The sequence below is a fragment of the Leptidea sinapis genome, chromosome 30 (genome assembly GCF_905404315.1).
Source record: "Leptidea sinapis chromosome 30, ilLepSina1.1, whole genome shotgun sequence".
Classification (NCBI taxonomy): domain Eukaryota; kingdom Metazoa; phylum Arthropoda; class Insecta; order Lepidoptera; family Pieridae; genus Leptidea; species Leptidea sinapis.
The window spans coordinates 3153669-3176176 of NC_066294.1; the positions used below are offsets into that span (position 1 = coordinate 3153669).

General features: G+C 37.5%; 1 protein-coding gene across 1 annotated transcript in view; it reads right to left on the reverse strand.

Annotated features, from left to right (window-relative positions):
* The window catches only part of LOC126973904 (mitochondrial 2-oxoglutarate/malate carrier protein), a 28221-nt gene extending 12810 nt beyond the window's left edge, over nt 1-15411 (reverse strand). Inside the window, exons 1-3 of the mRNA XM_050821272.1 lie at nt 15200-15411; nt 13059-13277; nt 9184-9277 (exon numbers count right to left, since the gene is read on the reverse strand). Of these exons, the coding sequence (XP_050677229.1) occupies nt 9184-9277; nt 13059-13277; nt 15200-15279 (393 nt within the window). The 5' untranslated portion in view covers nt 15280-15411. The remainder of the gene's footprint in view (nt 1-9183; nt 9278-13058; nt 13278-15199) is intronic.
* Between the last annotated feature and the right edge of the window lie 7097 nt (nt 15412-22508).

Genomic DNA, 22508 nt, shown 5'->3' on the forward strand with positions numbered 1-22508 from the left:
AATTTTCACTTCAAAAATACACGTCGTCCGTGAAAATGTTCTACTTACTGTAAAGTCCACGAAACGGCGGGATAAATACATTATATTAATTATTTATATTGTGTAATCGATCTATGTGTAATCCGTTAAACATATATTTTATAAAATAATGTGTTAGATAATTACTCTATGGTTCAATGTAAGCCTTTTTTGTTGCCATATTAAAAGCTACTAGTCGCGTAAAAATAATGATGTACAACAGCTGTATTGCCAACAACATTTCAATGAATGAATTTGAGCAAAAACGTGAAACAAATATTACCTAATCATTAGTTTTTTTTTAGTAATCTGATGCTATATCTAGTAAACGTACAATAGCCCAGTCATATTAGGGCTTTCACCTCGGAATGAAAGATAATAAGCTGCAAATTGGTATGAACCTTTGTTTTGTCATTCTAAATGTTGTCTCAAAAGTCACAATCGTTATCGTGTCCGCGTCTCAAGATATTCAAGGTCAAAGGTCACAAAAATCGGTTTTTCGCGAATATCTGGCTTCCTATCGGTTAAATGAGATTTGCATTTATTATAAAAGTTGTAGGCTATAAAATTCCCTACAACTTTTGTTTAAACTTTTTTTTCATACGACCAACCGTTTTGAAGGTAGAGCGCGAAGTGCACATCGTACAGTCATATACGGCCTAATGCAAGGTCAAGCGTGAGTTATGGTTATCAGTACGTTATAAAGTCAATTATTTACTTGGAAATTATAATTATTAAACAATGCCTATTATTTATGTACTAACTATTAATTATTTATATTTAATTAAAGTAAGTAACTTGATTATTTATATATAATTATTCATATTTAACTATTTAAGTATAAAATATTATTAATTCTGGATTATATATTTTAGTTTTATTTTAAGTTAAAATGATAGTAAGAGTATATATTTTACACATATTTTTATTTATTATTAAATACGGCATAATATACATTTATCAAAATGTGAGTTCAAATATCAAAAGTATCTTTGTTGATTTTAATTGTAATGAAATTGGAAATGGAAGCTAATTATCTTCTTCTTCTTCTTCTTCGTCTTCTTCTTCTTCTTGTCGCTCAAAAATGTTCGATTCATTGTCATCATCCTCATTATCTGTCATGTTCATCTCCAAACCTTCCAGAATATCGGGATCATATGTATTTTCTTCATCGGGATTACTTGGATACAGTGAAGCGTTGAGGCAAGCTTGTCCGTTGCACTGGCCGCAAGCTAAAGAACATAGTAGCCCTGATTTTCTGCATCCACAGCGGGAACCACAACCATTTTTGCAATTGCAAAATATTACGTTTAGTAGTTCGGCTGGTGCTGGAGGTAATAACGTTCGTATGGGCTCCAGGATTTCATTTTCAAGCATCCAGCCCCATTCTTGAGGTTCTAAGTCCTTCCCTAACCACGTTTGAATCTGGTAGTAGACACGTTTTATGTGTTGATGAGCTGCTACACTTGTTGGTGGAAGTGTTGACAGTTGTACAGGTTTATTTAGTTTTGTAAATTTGATGAATTGCGTGTAGCGGAAATGATCAATGTTGTCCTCAGATTTTGGAGCATTATATAATGCCAACAAGATGCGCACTCCATTTTCTAATAATGTTTGTTTTGGGCAGTTTTCTTGTTGAAATACTTCCACCAGTTTATCTAAATCAGGAATTTTTTCCAATGCTCTAGTAACAGTTTTTTTCCCTTTTTTAAATAGCGCAGAAGTCGTGTCACAGCCACTGAATGCGTGTAAAAATAAAATGTGCTTTTTAGTACGAGGATATTGGTCAAAACTTTTAGTAGAATATATTTGTGTTTTGACATTGCCTTTGCCAACTTTTTTCAAAAAAATTTCCTGATGATGTGACTGAGTACGTCCAATTAAAATAACGAGCAAATCGATATCTTCTCCTATGATGACAGCAGTCTTTTGATGTTCTGATAAGGCAATAGCTGTGTCAATGATGAGAACATCAGCATCATCTCTGGCTTGTTTTGTTGTGATATTAACAGTTTTAAATTTTTCAACAAGCATGTCGATAATTTTTTTTTTATTAGACCGATTTGATAAAAATTTTTCTTGACTGATTGGCACAACCATTGTTTCGTCAAAACAAACTTCATATGATTTTGAAAGTGCAGCAGTTCTTCTTCGTTGTTCCAGTGCTTTAATATTTTTACTATAGTCCGAATATCCGTCAAATACAACAACAATTGCTGAGCCATAATGTGTTTGTAAATATTTAATGTACTTATTTAAAATAATAGAGAAAGTATCGTCTTTGCTCCATACGACGCGATGCAGAAGAAATCCACCATCGATGATGTATGTTACATTATTTTCATCAAGATCGATAACGACAGGCATCATATTGTCATATAATGTTGCTTTCGTGGTTTTTCTCATGCCATTACTATCAAATAAAGATGTCGGATACGGGCTTAGTTCATACTGAAGATATTCTTGTAAATTACTTTCAAATTTTTTGGTTACAGTTATTCTATGGAAAAGTAACATTGGATCTATAGAAACTTTACAATCATTAATTTTGACAGATTTGTTAATGGCTGAAAGCGGTAAAACCTTATCGACGCGTTTTAACTTTATTTCGTTGAAGTTCAAACCAGTTATCTTTACCATAGATTGCAATCCGATTTCATGGGCTCGGTGACAATTAATTTGGTCATTTCCAACGATTCCTGAAGCTAAGGATACCAACTGATTCGTATTTGGAAAGGGATTATGAAGCGTAAACCAACCAACCAGTTCATTTACATCAGTATCATCCCTTTTTATTCGTGAATCTCTAGCATCAACATGTTGGTCCACAGAATCTAAAGAAATGTTACAAAATCGTTCAATTTCTTCACAAATTGTATTCGTGGCATACATAGCATATACCCACTTACATAGAACACTTTCTTGTGTACTTCGGCCTCGAGATACTCCTCCTTCTGTCTTCATAGATTTCATCAGACTTTGCTCGATTACCATGTCTGTCCATGTACCAGAATTGAATTTTTCTGTTCGTTTTACAGTAAAGAATCCGTTTTTAAAGTTCTCAAAAGCCTGTTGATCCATTGTCTCCTCAAGCTTTAACATATCTTGAAGATACAAATGAGCTGATTTCGCATATAGGAAATGACCACCAGCATGAAAATAGGGCAGCATTTTTCGCACTGCATCCAAATGTTCTTGAAAAAGTCCCAGCCTTTCAGCGCGAATGAAATCTAGGGCTATTGATACCATTTCAAAATATTGCACCCATAACTGTGCCGTGGGACCTCGAGCTTTTAATTCTTTTAGTTTATCCTGAAATTGATCAATTAACGAGTTGGAGCTGCTCGTACATCCTTCAACATCTTCGTAGGAAACATCGCGACTAGTTATCTGTTCAATTAACTCATCTAACACACAATTTTCAATTTTCATCTCTTCAAAAATCTTTATTGATAATGCAAGTCGTAATAATATATGGCCTCTGATACTTCTTGCATAAGCGTGACCATTCAACATTTTGTCGACCGAATTTGTAGCATATATTTTACTTAAAGCTTCCTTGAGACCACTACCGTCCATTACATGTCCTATGCATCCAAGAAAAGACATGAGCATATGAAATCCTCCAAGTTTGACAACTGTTTTAGACAAGTCTGAGTTTGCATCTGACGCAGCAACCATTTCACGTGCTTTTGAGTACAGGGGCTGATCAAATGTAATTATGCACGTTTTTTGTTGATGTGACTTGGCAATATTTATAGCACTATGTAAAGTTGTATAAATTGTGTCTAAATTACTGGCAGGATGATCAATGAAAGGTAGAAATATAACCTGAGAAATTGAAAAATTTTGATTATTTTTCGTAAGTTGTTGAAGATAGCCATTCCACCCTGGCAACGGTGAAAGATTCTTCCATTTTCCGTATAACCACAACAAATCAACTGCATTAAATTTTTTTTCAATCAGTACTTGATCATCATGTAGATTTTGGACTTGAATCTTGCTGTTCCCAGGTACAACTGGCTTTTCATATGCTAAAAGAGATACATGTGATATTGCTGCTAACTCTTTTGCACTCGGTTTAGTTGTACATTTTTTTATGCGATCATCATAAATTACAGCATCTTTCGGAGTAATTATTTTTATCATTCCCATAACAATGTCAAGAGTACTGACATTAATATCTGCATTGTCTCCAACATATTGTACCAACGCACCAGACTCTGATGGTAAAATACGAGGTTGTGGATGGTAAACTGATGAAACTTCATACTGTATGGTATTACTATATGATGCAGCAAATCCTAAAGATGATAAAACATCCAACAATTTTTTAGACCCATATCTTCTGTGAAGAAATACGGAAAGGCCCAACAGTAGCTGTGATGAAAATGAACGTTCTCGTATCGAAGCCATTATTGCGTGGCTAATAGATGTGCATTTCGTTTTTAAATGATCTACTTGTCCTTTTCTATTTTTTAATATCATTTCTTCCAAAAAATGTGATAATGTTTTTGGTATTTCTTCATTAATACAATCTAGCATTTTATTCGGAGGTGGATACGTTTTTGTTTCAACTACAGATGATCTGATGTCTTCCCTAATAATAGCCGCAGCAGCTTCTACAATCCGTAGACGTTCTTCTACAGGAGTACTTTTTTTATTTTCGTACCAAGCTTTTGATAATACGTTAAGCTGTGTATCACGGAAAGATATAATTGTAAATGATCCAATTTTTTTTGTGATTATTATATCAGTTAAATACTTTTGTTGTAATTTTGTAATAATTGTCTTATCGTCAGGTATGTATTCCGTAGGGGCATCTTTAAGTTCTTTCAAAGTAAATTGAGAATCTTCATTATTTTCTATATAATAAAAAATCTCCTTCATTGCTTGAGTGACTTGATCATCTTGGCGAGGCTTTTTATCTGCAGATGGTACTCGGGTTAAAAAGTTGGTATAGCAAATAGTATGATACTTTGCTTCAGCAGCGATCAAATCATACTCGTAATATATACGTTCCTTTACTAATTCTCCTAAGGAATCGTTTCGTTCTTCTGCTCTCTTAATTACGTTGTCTTTGAATGCAAGAGTACTTACATTACTTATTGTCCGTCTATACTTTAATTTTTTTTTCTTTTCTGCTATTTCATCAGCTTCTTGGCCACAAAATAAGCATAACTTTCCAAAATCAAAGACTTCATTTCGTTTTTTACGAGGTGCACTTGACGTTGAAGGTTCACTCTCATCTGTGCGTCGTTTTGATGCAATAATAACATTTTTACTCGTGTACACTTTTCGACACTCGGAATGCACATTTACAGAACTTAAAGTATTTAAATAGTCTATATGTCCATCATTTCTTTCAATACTTGCAGTTTTTAAAGTTTGTAAACCACGTACGACATTCACAGAAACTCCTTCTGAAAGTTTCTTATCACATATAAAACACAAATCAGCCATAGCTCTTAAAACCGTACGTCCGTAGTTGCAACGGTACAATTTCAAACTAACGAATAATCTTGACTCATACAAAGTGGAGAGAGTGGCCTTGAATACTATAGAACATCTGTCCCGGCAATGAATAGAAAAGGGCATAGGGTAGGGACAAGTATTTCCAGGTATATAAGTATTGAGAAATTTACGCGTTTTAAAGAAAAGATATATAATGTCGTGTTAACTTAAAATAAAACTAAAATATATAATCCAGAATTAATAATATTTTATACTTAAATAGTTAAATATGAATAATTATATATAAATAATCAAGTTACTTACTTTAATTAAATATAAATAATTAATAGTTAGTACATAAATAATAGGCATTGTTTAATAATTATAATTTCCAAGTAAATAATTGACTTAATAACGTACTGATAACCATAACTCACGCTTGACCTTGCATTAGGCCGTATATGACTGTACGATGTGCACTTCGCGCTCTACCTTCAAAACGGTTGGTCGTATGAAAAAAAAGTTTAAACAAAAGTTGTAGGGAATTTTATAGCCTACAACTTTTATAATAAATGCAAATCTCATTTAACCGATAGGAAGCCAGATATTCGCGAAAAACCGATTTTTGTGACCTTTGACCTTGAATATCTTGAGACGCGGACACGATAACGATTGTGACTTTTGAGACAACATTTAGAATGACAAAACAAAGGTTCATACCAATTTGCAGCTTATTATCTTTCATTCCGAGGTTGACCCCTTTTTTTACCTAATATGACTGGGCTACAAAGACATGCCATTTTGGAACAACTTTTTGACTTGTATAAATACCACTGGAGAGGCTGTTCCATATGTTTGACAACAAATTTCTTGTACCTATTTGAAGCGCCACTCGCGAGCGTCCAGAGATTTTGACGTAAAATGCAAATGGCTGCAAAGGAACGTACAATACTTACTCTGAAGTATTTTTACAATTTGAATTCTCTCTTAATTTCTTTCAATTTCTCAATTTGAATAATCTCGTTCGTTTTCCGTGTTATTTATACATCAAGAATCAACGTAATAAAGTACACATTTTATTTTGTAAATAGTTTTCCACCATCTATCGATTTTAGTACTAGATTGTAGACTCTCGCTAAATGGCCAACAGCTCCAAAATGGCGAATATCGAAGAGGCACAAAAGCACTTTGACAGCCGCCAGTCCAGTGGTAGAGGTCAGTGGAACAACTCCTTTACAACGAGAGGTGAAATAAATGTGACTGATTGCACTCCTGTGGTATACGTACACGATTAACGAACTCATTTTTGTGGACACCAGAGACAACGATCTCTTTTATTCACCCATCATGGTTGGTGAATAAAAGAGATCGTTGTCTCTGGTGGTCAGGTGGTTCATTGGTCAGGATGATAGTGTTTTCACAATACGACCTCGCCCAAAGAGGATGAAATTTTACGTTATACAAGGCTCTCTATGAAAAAATTGTAATTTAGTTTAGAAACATGCATTGATTTGACATATAAGTTTGAAATAGTAACTACAATATAGGCGACGAAGTATAATCCGGCTACGTTTGAAAGCGAAGAGTTGCTTTAAACGTACCCGTAGTGGCTAGTTCTAGCTATCTCTTTTTTTCTATTTTTTTTATAACAATAAGGGAAGAGACGAACAGAGCGTTCAACTGATGATAATTGATACGCCCTGCCGTACCGCTCGGGATTCTTGAAAAAGCCAAAAATTCTGAGCGGCACTACAACTGCTCTCGCCACCTTGAGACCTAAGTCTCATTTGCCCTGTAATTGCACTAGCTACGGCGCCCTTCAGACCGAAACATAGTAATGCTTACACATTACTGTTTCACGGCAGAAATAAGCGCCGTTCTGGTACCCATATTCTAGCCGGCATCCTGTGCAAAGGTGCCTACCACTGGTAATTATAGCCGTCATCTGTCAATCTATCAATGACTGCACGTTTTACACAATCGCTTTTTACTGAAGGTGAAGAGTAAGCAGAAAACACGCAAACATGGTGTTTTTAGACAAGTTTTGTGGTGAAAGTATAGCATTTCGAGCTATGAACACTACTTAATCCTGTTACACATATCCTTAAGTCTTATTTGTAGGTTGCTAATGCTTGCTGTTGGTTATAGTTAACACTGCCGAGCCGTTTTGAACTACCACTTTTCTTTGAAGTTAAACAAGTTTTTCGGCATGGCGTGACGCATTTTTTGGTACTTCTCTCAGAAAAGTTATTCTTAGAGCTTGTACTTTTTTGTGTAGGTTCATTTATTCAGATTAGTAGTGAATAACGAGGATTGTAAGCATATAAATGTTTTCCACCCAAGAATTTTGAAAATATTGGCTTTGTTACCGGCCGGCTTCGGCCGGCAGCCGTGAACTCATATTGCTCAGGGTAGCTGGCATTTAGTGTCGCCTTAAAGAGTTTCGCTAGGCTGACCTCGCCTTTTGTAAGAATCAATACCGATACATAGTAACTGTTAATCTTATTTTGTACCTTGTCAATACGTTTTCATGTTGTTATCGCTTGTATTATCACTCAGCGCGTCAATGTTAATATAATTATTATGATATTTCAATATTTGTATTGTGTGTTCACCTTGGCGTAATTTGTTCCATAAATGAGATGAACATTTTTATGATAGCCATCAACGAGGGTTCACTTCAATCACCTCTCATTACGACCTGTATAGCCGAGAGGTTAGCGATACTACCTACTAAGCTAGAGGTCCCGGGTTCGAATCCCGGTAGGTGCAAGCATTTATATGATGAATACGGATGTTTGTTTCCGAGTCATGGATGTTTAAATGTATGTTTATATGAATTTATGTATGTTTAAGTAAGTATATTGTATTAAATATATCATTGTCTTGTAACCCATTAAACACAGGCTATATCGACTTAACTTGGGGCAAGATAATTTGTGTAAAAAGTGTGTCAATATTATTATTATTATTATTACAGCATTATTAGGGTTCCGTAGCCAAATGGCAAAAAACTATCCGTATGTCAGCCACTTTGGTACACTTGGTAAGTAGCTTTATTTTATGAAAATAAGGGACGAGACGGGCAGGACGTCCAGCTGCTGGTAATTGATACGCCCTGCCTATTACAATGCAGTGCCGCTCAGGATTCTTGGAAAACCCCAAATATTCTGAGCGGCACTACAACTGCGCTCGTCACCTTGAGACATAAGATGTAAGTCCCATTGCCCAGTAATTTCACTAGCTACGGCGCCCTTCAGACCGAAACACAGTAATGCTTACACAGCTTAGCTATGTATTCTGTGAACCGCATTAAGATTTTTAGACAAAAATAGAAAACAAAATTGCGGGTTCCCCATACTTAGAACTGAAACTCAAAATTTTTTTCATCTGAGGTTTCTAATATGATTTTTCTAAACTGAATAGTTTGTGCGAGAGACACTTCCAAAGTGGTTAAATAAGTGTGCTTTTAATCATTATTTTAATTTACGCGATGATTCCGTTTCATGAGTCTTGTCTTGTTGACATGTAAATACAGGTATGTAACAATTACACGCGTTTTAATCCTTTAAAAAGTAAAAAAAAAAACCCGCTGAGTTTCTTGCGCCAATTCTTCTCAGGTCTGAGGTAGTCTTTTTTGAATGGGTGGTAGTTTTTATAAGTGATTTTGTATCCTATTTTGAATAAAAATATTTGAATTTGAATAAATACCTCGGCAGGTGTACCGACGAAGGCCCCGATGGATCCAGCTGCGATGCCCAGCGCTGTCTTTATCCCGAACCCTGGGGCGGTGCCACCATGGCGTCTATAAACAATTAATTTGTTTTATTAAGAGGAAGAAGGCTCAAAGGAACTCATATCAGGGACTTCCTATAAAAAAAGGCCACCAACGAGGAAGACAGTTAAATTATAAATCCATTAAAATCTAGAAGACACGTATCGAAGTCGAAGCTTAAAACGAAAAAAAGAACGTTCGAGTCGACTCCGAGACACGTAAAATACAAAACATACAGGGTGTCCCAAAGTTATGGGACATGAAGGGAAAGTACCTTAAATATCGTAGATAGGGTATTTTACTGAAAGAAGACTTTGTTATTTTTAAAAGTTAGTAATTCCGCATTCAAAGATTATCTAAAAATTACTTGCCTCGTCTGGCACTCGAACCGACTTAAATGTAAAAAACACCCCTAATTTTAAAATGTCAATCGAAAGAATGGCAAAAAACTAATAACTCTTCTTATGTAACATAGTATTTTAAAAGAAAGGAGCAACGTAAAATGTTTGAGTCAAATTTCAAGAAAGTTATTTATTGCCGACGACGACGTCCGAAAAGTAGAGATATTATCATTCCATAGATAGCCTTGTTTATTCGTAAATAAGTGCCCACTTCATAATTAAAATACTTTATTGCATAGTTTTTTTAGTTTAAAAGCGATACGAGAACGTGGGCGAGTTACAAACAGAATTGTGCCATATCATATCGAGTATTCACCATAAAATGATAAGAAAGTCAAAAGGCAGCGGACTCATTTACAGATTGGCGATTTCTTAAAGACAGAAAGGATCACATTTTGAGCATTTTATTAATTAATTTACAAAAAAATACCCACTTAATTGACTACTTTCTCATATCTTCATATCATAAAAGTAGGGGTGTTTTTTTTACATTTGAGTCGGTTCGATTCCCAACCGAGGCAAGTTATTTTTAGAAAATCTTTGAATGCAGAATTACTAACTTTTAAAAATAACATAAAGTCTTCTTTTAGTACAATACCCTATCTACTATATATTTAAGGACCCTTCATGTCCCATAACTTTGGGACACCTGTATACCTAAATACAAGAATTGTTGGCTTAAATATATAAGATTTCATGCTATTATGTTCCTGTGTCAGTAAAACTTTTAAATTTAACTCACAGCCACAGAAAGGTCATTGTACAGCAAACACGTTAACACCTGACCCCTTGATATTGTATTGTTAGATAAGGTTACATCATATCTTATACTATCAATATCTCTTTATTATTCATAATTTTCATTAACGGAATAAATTCAAAATAGATTGATGCAGAACGGAAAAAGCGTGGCTTAGCCGCATATATTCATTCATTCACCAGTGGGAGGTTCCTTTGCACAGGATGCCGGCTAGATTATGGGTACCACAACGGCGCCTATTTCTGCCGTGAAGCAGTAATGTGTAAGCATTACTGTGTTTCGGTCTGAAGGGTGCCGTAGCTAGTGAAATTACTGGGCAAATGAGACTTAACATCTTGTCTCAACGTGACGAGCACAGTTGTAGTGCCGCTCAGAATTTTTGGGGGTTTCAAGAATCCTGAGCGGCACTGCATTGTTATGGGCAGGGCGTATCAATTACCATCAGCTGAACGTCCTGCTCGTCTTGTCCCTTATTTTCATAAAAAAAATATATATATATATATATGTCCCTTAAACCTACCTACACCAGGGAAAAGAGATAAGTAAGTAAATCTTTAAAAATATTGTTTTATTGCGAAAAATATCTTCTTGTTAAACTGAAACTTTTATTACATCGTCTCAAACTTTTTCGCCTGTGTGTTGCATGTCGCATGACGGTTTGGTGGCGCCTATAGTTCGCAGCAGCTGACCGTGTAGTGTATAGACATAGTGTAGCATATATTATTCATTTGAGCCAGTGCTCCACGCTATTTTGTTTGTTTTTGTCAGTGTTTAATGTAAATATTATTCCAAAAACTTTTAGTTAAATGTGTATAATGTCAAAAAAGTTTCACTTTTACAGTGGTTTCATAAAACCACACAATCCTTTTTTTAAGTTTTAGCAACAGATATATTATTATAAATCAACACAGTGTCTATTGTATGGAAACTTTATCCTTTAAACTACGAGAGTGCACTAAAGAAACTATGGACCAAATAACGAATGTAATAACAATTATCAAGCACTATGTATACTATATTTTAAAGCACACAGATTCTGTAGTTTTAAAAGGTGCACAAATGCTGGCTTTTGTAAAACGAAACACGGAAGACTTCAGATTAATCAATACTAAAATCAATTTATATAATACTCTAGTTAGAAGTATTTTAGAATATGCTTGCATTGTTTGGAGCCCAAGCTATAGCAATCAATATAATATACAGGTGACCCGTACGCTCGTTTGTCCTCCTATACCATAAAAAATAAAATAAAAAAAAAAACACTCGCAAAGACTAGAAACCATACAAAGGAGATTTACTAAATATTTGGCATATAGTGCTCAGTGTATATCCCACAGAAGCTCTTATAGTGACAGAAGTATATTTTTTAAGTTGAACACTCTCTATACCGACATAGGTAATCATTTATTTAGGTTCAGTTTTCTTATATAAATTAATAAATGGTATTAATTCTGCTTAAACTTGTAATTAATATTATATTTTTACTAACAGTAATCAAAAGCTCAATCCTTTGGGGTAATCTAATCAAAATCACCTTATTCAGGCAGGTCAAGGAAATGACTTTTCTTTTTATATCCACCTCCTTTGAGGGTTGAGCTTTAATAAGAAGTGGCAAGAAACTCTTTGTGGCAATCACTCACAATTCATTTCAGTTACATATGTAAAGTGATGCAGCAATAATACTCAAACTACAAATACTAAAAAAAAAAGGAAATTAATACGTAAAAAACAAGAGCTATTGAGTACATTCACGGCCGATACTACTGTATCAACAATAATACCAGGCCATGGTACAGTTGATGCATCAATTCACACACACCGTAAATAAATAAAGGTATTTAGCGACCATTTTATTAGCAATTATAAAAATATAAAAATTTTAATTTTAAAACCATGAGGCAGAGTTTCCGGCTACAGGATCATCCTGCCACCGCAAGCAGCGCCAGTTCACGAGCATGACGCATGGGCCAGCCATCGCCTCCCTCGACCATATTTTAGGGAAGGGAACGACCCGTCCTACGTCGCCGCCACAAGCAGTGACATTTAAGCAAGCATGATGAAAACTGTCACAGGAACTCAACCAATTATTACGTTATTACATTGTCATGAGAATAAAAAGTTATAATTAATTTATAAAATTGTTTTCTTATATTAAATAATAGTGAATGCACTGATTTGCTCATAGTCTACTGCTGATACTCTGTTCTATCTCATATAACATAACTATCTCCCATTATCAAACATGCATCCAAAATACGACAAAAAAAAAACAACTTATTTAATTATTAATATCTAGATAAACTGTCAATCCCTATTTTCATAATTTCAAGCAAACTGGGTCATCAAAAGCAATTTATTATCATTAACAAATATTATTGCTTTAATAATGTTATGAAATATAGCCATTTAGCCCCGTGGTTATTGACCCTGCCTATTGACATTTATATGATGAATATGGATATTTGTTTCCGAGTCATGGATGTTTATTTATGTATGTTTAAGTAAGTATTAAATATATCATTGTCTTGTACCCATAGTACTATGGTATGACTAGGCTAGGCCTAGTTTGGGGCAAGATAATTTGTGTAAAAGTGTGTCAATATTATTATAATTATTACATAGTAAAATACTTGGAAGTTACTAAACTTACTCTTTGTATGAATCAAATAGCCAGTTATATACTCCAAGACGTGTTGTTGTGTATGTAGCTTGTCTGAGAAGACCAGCAGATAATCCAGCATAGAGTGCCACAAACCCTTCTCTGGCTACAATCTCCCCTGCAACCACGAATGATGTTCGACCTCCGCCACTTAGTTGCATTCGAGTTTTTATCAGATCAAGCGGCTGTACTACACATGTCGCTGCCATACTGAAACAATGACAAATTCTTTTAACCCACCACACACAGACACCACTTTGGTATAAATCTTGTCTGTCTTTAACTCTTCAACTATAAGTTTATTGTTTTAAGAAAAAAGTACTTCTACACTAAAATTCTAGGTGGAATATATAAATAATATAAAGTTTTTTTTATTGATTGTTTTTGCAATCGGTCACCAAGACCAAAAGCCGAATTGTTGGAGGAGCTATGACATTATGCCGCACCTCCTCCCTATAATAATATGTGTTCATGTTTCAGTTGCTTCACCACTGGCATTTGTAGCATCTCTGTAATTCATAGTTTATTTATTAGATTCTTAGATACTTAATGCACTCAACAGTTGGTGGTAAGATAGAGTTGCCAAGTCTAAGAAATACAGTGTAAACTGCATGTAACGGCACTCAATGTAACGACCAACTCCCTAAAGTGTCTATATCAATTGGCTTTGTTTCGTTTAGCTTCCATACATAGGATTACACCCACTTTCAATACTGACAACAATTGAGTAGTAAAAAGTAACTTTTAAGTTGCTAAAATTAGTAAAAACTGCACAGCTGTGAACGTTCTTTTGTTGATTTACTATCCTAGCCTGCAATAAACTCAACTGTCGGCATCATGCATACCGAACATTCTAAGAAATTGGTTCTTTTGTTTACCAATTGGGATTGCTTGCAAGTGGAGACTGTTGTTACTCATGACTAAAAAGTAGGAGTCATACGCAAGATATGAATAAAATAAGTAAAAAAATACAACACAAAAAAATAACTCATGCAGCAAAAGATGTCAGACAAAAATAACAGAATTTACTCAATAACATTCAAATAGGATTATTTTTTATGTACATAACTACTAACACTAGTCTGAAATAAACTTTTTCTTTTTCTAATTCTGATTTTTCTTCCCTCTATTTAACAACATCTGTCTATAACCCCATAAAATGCACAGTCCCTTCTGTGTCATTTGTACAGAGTTTACACTGTATAAGGTTAACAAAATCAATAATTTTCCCCATTCCAACTCCATAAAATATCTTATTTAAACATAAAACCTTTCTTACAACAGTTCACATATTCTCAAATATTTTTATTATGTGATACCGCAACAATACTAAGATTCTCCAATTACATTTTAAGGAGGGACTTAAGAATAGTTCATCCTGATCAACCGAATTTCAGAATTTGTATACTACTATATACACATTTTTTATGGAATTAATCATAATACATATAAAACTTTTGTGTCATGTTGTTTGACCATCATGAATTCCTAAATCACTGAACCGATTTTACTGAACTTTTGCACATTGTGTGACATTTAGTCAAACAAGAGAGAAAAGAAGACCCTAAATTTTTTTTTATTTCATATTTTTATCCTGTATGAATAATTCTATGACATATATTTTAGATGCAGTTTGACAGATCTGCTGTGATATTTTTTCGTTACAAGAACAGGGAAAAATCAAAAAGTTAGTGTAAGCAATAAGCATTTGTTTAGATGAAGTGAAGAACACTGGTCACTTGCTAGATCTTAAAAAAGAACCAAACAAGGCTAAGAACTTCTTCGGCGCAGCCTTGTTTTGGAAGAATTTTTATTACTCATTATTTCTTATTTGTCATTCATAACAAAGTATTACTTGTCATGCATTGGACGAATACTTTCTATATAATATAAATGTTATAAGACGGTGGCATGATAGTGATTAGATAATTAAATAATAATTTTAATAAATAAACTTATAGTATTGATATCAACATTGAGTTATATAACTTTTATGGTGTGAAGGTTATCAAGAAATGAAGGTTTCCATGGCTAAAACAAGTACAACCATAGTTTAGAAAATAATAAATTTACTTTTTTTCTTAGATCAATAAAATTTAAAGCTATAAATTTATGAACGAGTTGAGAATTACCCAGCTAGACCACCAAATGCAAATTTCAATCCGTTTGGGACATATCGCTCCTTGGGTGTAGAATCCTGAACCTTTGCCATATTGTAGAAATTATTCACTTTTCAAGTCTTCGCGAATTTATTAACTTACGCATAAGCCTAACAACCAACAGAACTTATTGCTGTATTGCACAGACTAATTCGCAACCAGGCCTCTGGCCAGCGTCAATTTTTAATACAAAGGTATAAGGTACTCTGTGACTCTGTCAAGTGTCAAACTAAAATATCAATGTACCGTAGACTGAGTAAGTAATAGACTACTAGATAGCTTGCATCTCATTCACACAAGAAAGAGAACAGCATATGCATTAGTCATATAAAGAAATAAGATAACCTTACTTTTTTTTCTTTTTCATGTAGCTTGCCGGTTTTTTCAAGGTCAGCACAGTACTTTGTGAAACAAACATTGACAGTCCGCCATAGTTGCAACGCTGTGTGTCTAAAATATAAAATTAATACACGTTGTAAGCACGGAAATACACTTGGTAATACTTCTCAGCTACGAGTAATAATTTGCAAATTCTGAGTTCCACCAAGTCGCACCTAAAGAAGTTTTACTTCAAAAATTCTTTCAATAGACTTTTGTACTAAGCGTTACTTCCGGCAGAAAAAAGTATGTGTATGTACCTTTACGCGCGAATGAAATAAAACTTAAAAAAAAAGTATGTGCGTGTAATCTTTACGCGCGATTGAAGTAAAACTTAATAATGATTAACTTTATGAATAATTTACAGACGCATTAATATATTACATTAAATAAAGCCTTGTTACCAAATAAGCACTCACGTATTACTGAGAAGCTTTGTTAGATTTTTTGCTATTTTTTGTCTCGGAAACGCTAACGATCTAATTTCATCTTTTCGGCATTTTCTCTACCTAATAAAATATAATATTTATAATAAATAGTACTATTTTATCAAGTGAGATTTTATATATTTTACAAAGAATGATATACTTAATGTTATATTTTGATATTATTATTCATCAGAATGTAAACACTTACACTTTTTTAATATATATTAATATTATTTTATCAAGTGAGATTTTATATATTTTACAAAAATGCTATAATGTTATGTTTTGATATTATTATTGATCAGAAAATAATCACTTACTTTACAGGTCAAGTCTTTATCAGGCTCTTGATTTTCTCTTTTATGCTTATTGATCAAAGAGTAAAATGATTGTCATAGAAGAATTGTCAAACTATTCAACGTTGTTTAGTTCCATTAACCTTTCCGAATCGGCGCGCTCCGGATCTCGCTGTACACTGTAGATCGGCAAGCTTCCGGCATTTTCGCGGCATTTTCCCCGTGTGTATTATTTTACGTGTAGTTATAAAATGCTTATAACTAGGGTGATTTGAGTGACTGTCACTGAAAGCTATTGAAACAAGCTATAAGACCATGTATAAATTATTCATATTGTCTTTCTTTTTTATTTCACTCAGACTTTTCATTCGAAAAAAAGTGTAAAAAGCCTTAAATTTTCGTTGCGTTAGTGATGCGTCAGTGAAGTTGGTGAATACGAAAGTAACGCTCGCCGCTGCTGCAGCGTCGAGCTGGAGGTCGTGTAGAGAATTGCATTGCAGAGATGGTATAAAGGATTCAAGTTCACTTAATTTGGTAAGTCTTAAATTTACCGATTATGGATGTTATTTTTGAAGGTAGTTTTAAAACCTAAAAAGAATTTCATAGTTACTGTGTACAAAGCCGTATGATAGCGAAAAACGTCTTGTGGGCGGCGGTGATCACTTAACAACAGGTGACCCGTACGCTCGTTTGTCCTCCTATTTCGCTACCCTCATTACGTACTAAATGAATTAAGTGTTCGATTATCTAAGAAATTCATTATTGTGAAACTAAGTTCACGCTACCGTTAATGTATGAATGATACTTAAGTTTTGTGTTAGAAAAAAAAAAGATACCGTATCATGAGTGTTGATCACTTATTTGTAGAAACACCTATGAGAATTAAGGTGTTTAGTGAGTTGCTATTTTGTGATTGTATTTTCTGTAAATCAAAGTAGTAAATTAACTGATGAGTAATAAGTTTATAAAGTCTGGGATATTATTATTGCCTTAAGACGTGTCATAACTTTTGAGTTTCCCGAATGTGACCAGTAATTAGTTTCATTATGTTGAGCATGTGTCAACTTCCATTTTGATGTTTACAGCTGGAACGAGTGCGCTGCAATGCGTAGTGCATAACAGCGTGTGATGTCACGTGATACCTTGCACAGTATTCTCATGATACAGCGAGGCTCAAGCGATGGAATACCACTGGCGAATGTCCCTTGGCTGTGATTATTTATGGCTGTTGCCCGTGTGTCGGTGACACAGTTGGTGGTATCTTTACATTTACTGGACAGGGATGGGATATTTAGTCAGGTTCGACCAAGCAAGAAGATAACGAGACATGACATGCCCTGTACTTTCCCCGGGGCGTAAAAAGAATAGGGGAGTCCCAGGCCCATGGGTGTCGCAAGAGGCGACTAAGGGCTTTTTAGAAGTGGGAGAGTCACGCTGCCGTTTTATGACGGCAGCACAATCGGGCCAGACTCGTCCGGGTGAATTACCACACTCGCACAGAATACCGACGTGAAGTAGCGGCCTAGAGCCGCTATGTTTCGCATAGGTTAGTGTCGAGGACCGAAGGCCATTCCGCCCCCCGTCCTCCTCCCCCTAACATAATATGAGATCGGTCCGAAAAAAGAAATTACCCCAAGAGGGTACCAGCTCTACCAGAGCCGGAGAATCCCTCCCCGAGCACTCTCGCTCAGGCTGCCCTTATTATTCTGGGGTGGGCATCGAACCGCGCATGACCGAGGACTAACGAGGCAATAACACCACGGCACCCCACGCTCCACGCTCAACTTGGACTTTTGCAATATCAGTGGAATTCACTCCAATTTTAACGCGTCCACCACCACCTTTAAACGGCGCAGCTGGCCGTGTGTTTCCTTACGGAGACGCAGATATCTCGACCTAGCGATACGTCATATTTAACGTACCCGGGTACAAAATTGAGCACAATTTTTTGCCTCATGTGTGTACGTTAGGGAGGATATCTGCTGTCGCCGTCTCGGCAATTTTGAGAGTAGGGACCTGTCTACTCTCTGGCTCTAGATAGATTCTAGATTTAGAGGACCGCGTCCGCATCTATGCGTGTGTCTACAGGTCCCATAGTGGTAACGCAGAAACCGATCATCTCATGGGCTGCGTTCAAGCGGCAATTGCCGACGTACTTGCACAGATCCCCTCCGCTGAAATCGTAGTCTTAGGTGATTTCAACGGGCACAATGCCGAATGGCTGGGATCACGTACCACAGACTACGCAGGGCGATCTGTGCATATGGCGTATGGTCTGTCCCAATTGGTTGAGTCGCCAACGCGGCTCCCGGATGTGGATAGCCACATGCCGTCCTTATTAGATCTTCTGCTGACTACACATCCCGATGGTAACCAGGTCTTTGTCGACGCCCCTCTCGGAACGTCCGACCATTGCCTGGTCAGGAGTGTAGTGCCTATCCGACGCCAACGTCGCAGACCACCAGCAACCCGCCGCGTTTGGCACTACAAGTCAGCAGATTGGGATAGGATGCGTTCCTTTTTTGCATCCTACCCTTGGGGCAGGGTTTGTTTCCCTTCGGATGATCCTAGTGCCTGCGCCGTTGCAGTAGCCGATGTGATACTGCAGGGCATGGATATTTTTATGCCAAGCTCGGTAGTACCGATCAGTGGCAGATCACAGCCCTGATTCGATGCGTCAGTTAAAGCAGCATCCGACTGCAAAAAACAGGCGTATCGAACTTGGGTTGCGGCGCTGTGCACAAAGGATCCGAACTGCAAAGTTCTTAAGAGGAAATATAACCGTGTCTCCAGATTTTTTAAGCGGCAAATCGCCCGTGCGAAATCGAAGCACGTTATCAAAATTGGCGAGCAGCTTTCCAGTTACCCGACCGGAACACGCAAGTTCTGGTCATTGTCGAAAGCTGCTCTTGGTAACTTCAATCAGCCATCCTTGCCACCGTTGCACATTAGGAATGACACCCTGGCCCATACGGCAAAAGAGAAAGCTGATCTCCTGTGCGCTCTTTTTGCCTCCAACTCGACTCTTGACGACAACGGAAAAACACCACCGACCATCCCGCGGTGTCAGAGCTCTATGGCTGAAGAACAGTTCAGATAGAAAACTGTTAGGCGAGCTCTGTTATCGTTGGACGTCAGGAAGTCTAGCGGGCCGGATGGCATTTCTCCAATCGTGCTTAGAACGTGTGCCCCTGAGTTCACGCCGGTGCTAACGCGTTTATTCCGGCACTCTTATTCAAAAGGCGTAGTCCCTGACTCATGGAAGTCAGCCCTTGTCCATCCGATCCAAAAAAAGGAGACAGTTCGGATCCGGCAAACTACAGGCCTATTGCTATTACCTTCCTGCTCTCCAAAATCATGGAGAGCTTAATCAACCACCAGCTCTTGGTATACCTAGAGGGTCATCAGTTGATCAACGACCGACAGTACTGCTTTCGTCATGGTCGGTCAGCAGGTGATCTTCTGGTATACCTAACACATAGATGGGCAGCGGCTATTGAAAGCAAGGGGGAAGGCCTGGCAGTTAGCCTGGATATAGCGAAGGCCTTTGATCGTGTATGGCACAAGGCGCTCTTCTCAAATTTCCATCATTTGGGCTTCCCGAGAGCTTGTGCAAGTGGACCTCCAGCTTCCTCACTGGGCGCAGCATAATGGTCGTTGTCGACGGATATTGCTCGAACCCGAAGCCCGTGAATGCTGGAGTGCCCCAAGGCTGTGTGCTATCTCCTACGCTGTTTCTTCTGCATATCAATGATATGTTGGACACCTCCAACATACATTGCTATGCAGACGACAGCACTGGTGATGCCGTATACACGGGCCATGCAGGTCTCTCTCGGAAAACCGTCGACCAGTGCCGGGAGAAACTTGTGTCTTCCATCGAGTCCTCTCTCGAGAAGGTCGTGGAATGGGGTAAATCCTTGTCTAATTTAACCCCCAGAAGACTCAAGTTTGCGCGTTTACCACTAAAAAAAAACCCCATTTGTCGTATCACCGCTCTTCGACAACACTTCCCTTAAAGCCTCGCCTAGTATCGGAATACTGGGTGTCGAAATCTCGAGCGATAGCCAATTTCGTGGCCATCTGGAGGGCAAAGCCAAATTGGCTTCGAAGAAGCTGGGCGTCATCAATAGAGCACGGCAATACCTCCAGCCGGCCCACATTCTAGCGTTCTACAAAGCGCAGGTCCGGCCACACATGCAGTATTGCTGTCATCTCTGGTCTGGCGCACCCCAGTATCAGCTCGATCCATTTGACCGCGTGCAACGCAGAGCAGCTCGAATTGTCGGGGACCCAGTGCTCTGCGAACGGCTGGATCACTTGACGTTGCGTAGAGACGTCGCTTCATTGTGTGTCTTCTACCGCATTTATCACGGGGAGTGTTCCGAATAGCTGTTTAACCTGATTCCTTCCGCCGAATTCCACCTTCGCACGACGCGCCATAAGTTAGGATATCATCCCCACCATCTGGATGTGTGGCGGTCCTCCACAGTGCGGTTGTCAAGGAGCTTTCTTCCACGTCCTACAAAGCTGTGGAATGAGCTTCCTTGTGCGGTGTTTCCGGGACGATACGACATGGGTACATCAGCTGAAAATCCTACTCGTCTCGTCTCGTATTTTCATTAAAAAAATGGACCAGTGCCGTGAGAAACCTGTGTCTTCTATCGAGTCTCTTGAGAAGGTCGCGGAATGGGGTAAATTGAACCTTGTCATGGTCATTGAACCCCCAGAAGACTCCAATTTTAGACGAAACGAGACTGCAGGAGTCACCGGTCTTCGTCACTTGGCTCTGCTCAATAGACAAATCTCGTGCGAATACTTTTGAGCCTTTCTTAAGCTCTATGGCTGCCGTCATACAATTTGTATTGTGGATGCGTATATCGCGAGTCAATGACTTGGAGATCTGTTTATTTAGCTACCTCTACTGGGAAGCATCGTGCGGGGACTGAAGGATCATTTAGCGTCATACATATCCACGCAGTCACCAAGGCATTCGAAGTGGTTTTGCAATTCGAGTTGGAAATTTCCGGCGTTTTGGATCTGGGTGGGTGTGGGTCGGACCGCAGATTTCACAAGTCGAGACCACTCCAGTTTTTGATTGATATTCAATGTGCCTCTTACTATACGGTGATCACTGCCAGTTTTCACCGACTTGATCACGGAGACATCATTAAATATATGTCTTACGTCATAATGAAGTCGATCTCATTTTTGGTGGCACCATCGGGGCTGATCCAAGTACATTTGCGTTGTTCTGGCTTCATGAAGAAGGAGTTCATCATATAGAGATCCTCCTTCTCCATGAAGTCGGCTACATCTGGCCTAGGGCGTTCCGATTTGCATAACCAAATTGCCCCACTCTCAACTCATCGCCGCTACGTTTGCCCAGTTTTGCGTTGAACTCTCCCATGACAAGGTTGAAGTGGGTCTTCGAAGTGTGAATGGCTGTTGAGATGTCCTCATACATGGCCTCCACCTCATCGTCTGAGTGTGTCGAAGTCGGAGTGTAAACCTGTATGATCTTCAACAAATACCGTTCAGTAATTCTGAGCATAAGGTATGCTACCCTAGTCGACACGCTTCCCACCTCAGTTACTTTGTTGACGAGAGACTTGTAAACGAGGAAACCAACAATACCCTGGGACAGTTGGTCTCCCTACCGAAAATAGAACATGTGTCCGGAATTGAGGATTATCGAGTTCTCACCCTGTCATCGGACCTCAGATTACCCCACGCATCCCCGTAATGAGCTTCCTCCATCGCAGCAGATGTTGTGCTCGTGTGCTTTAACGAAAGATATTGCTGCCCATCCTCCGTTGTTTGTATCCCTTAGTCGCCTCTTACGACACCCACGGGAGGAGATGGGGTGGCGCTATTCTGGTGCGACACCACACACACACAACGGCTACATATGGATTTGAAATCACACTTTCTATCACACCTCTGGGTGTATTTGATGAAAAAGTGCAACTAGTTAGAAAATGTTCGATTAAATTTTAATTAATTATTATTGCTCCGATTCATTGACCATTAAAGTTCGTTTGTTTAGTAAAATGTATTATTTGGTGAATAGACATGTCAGTCATTACGCATTTGACATTTCTGTTGTGTTAATTGAACGTAGTGTTTAAATTCTCTTTGATCTCGATATCTGAGTAAATTTATTATTTAAATTTATTC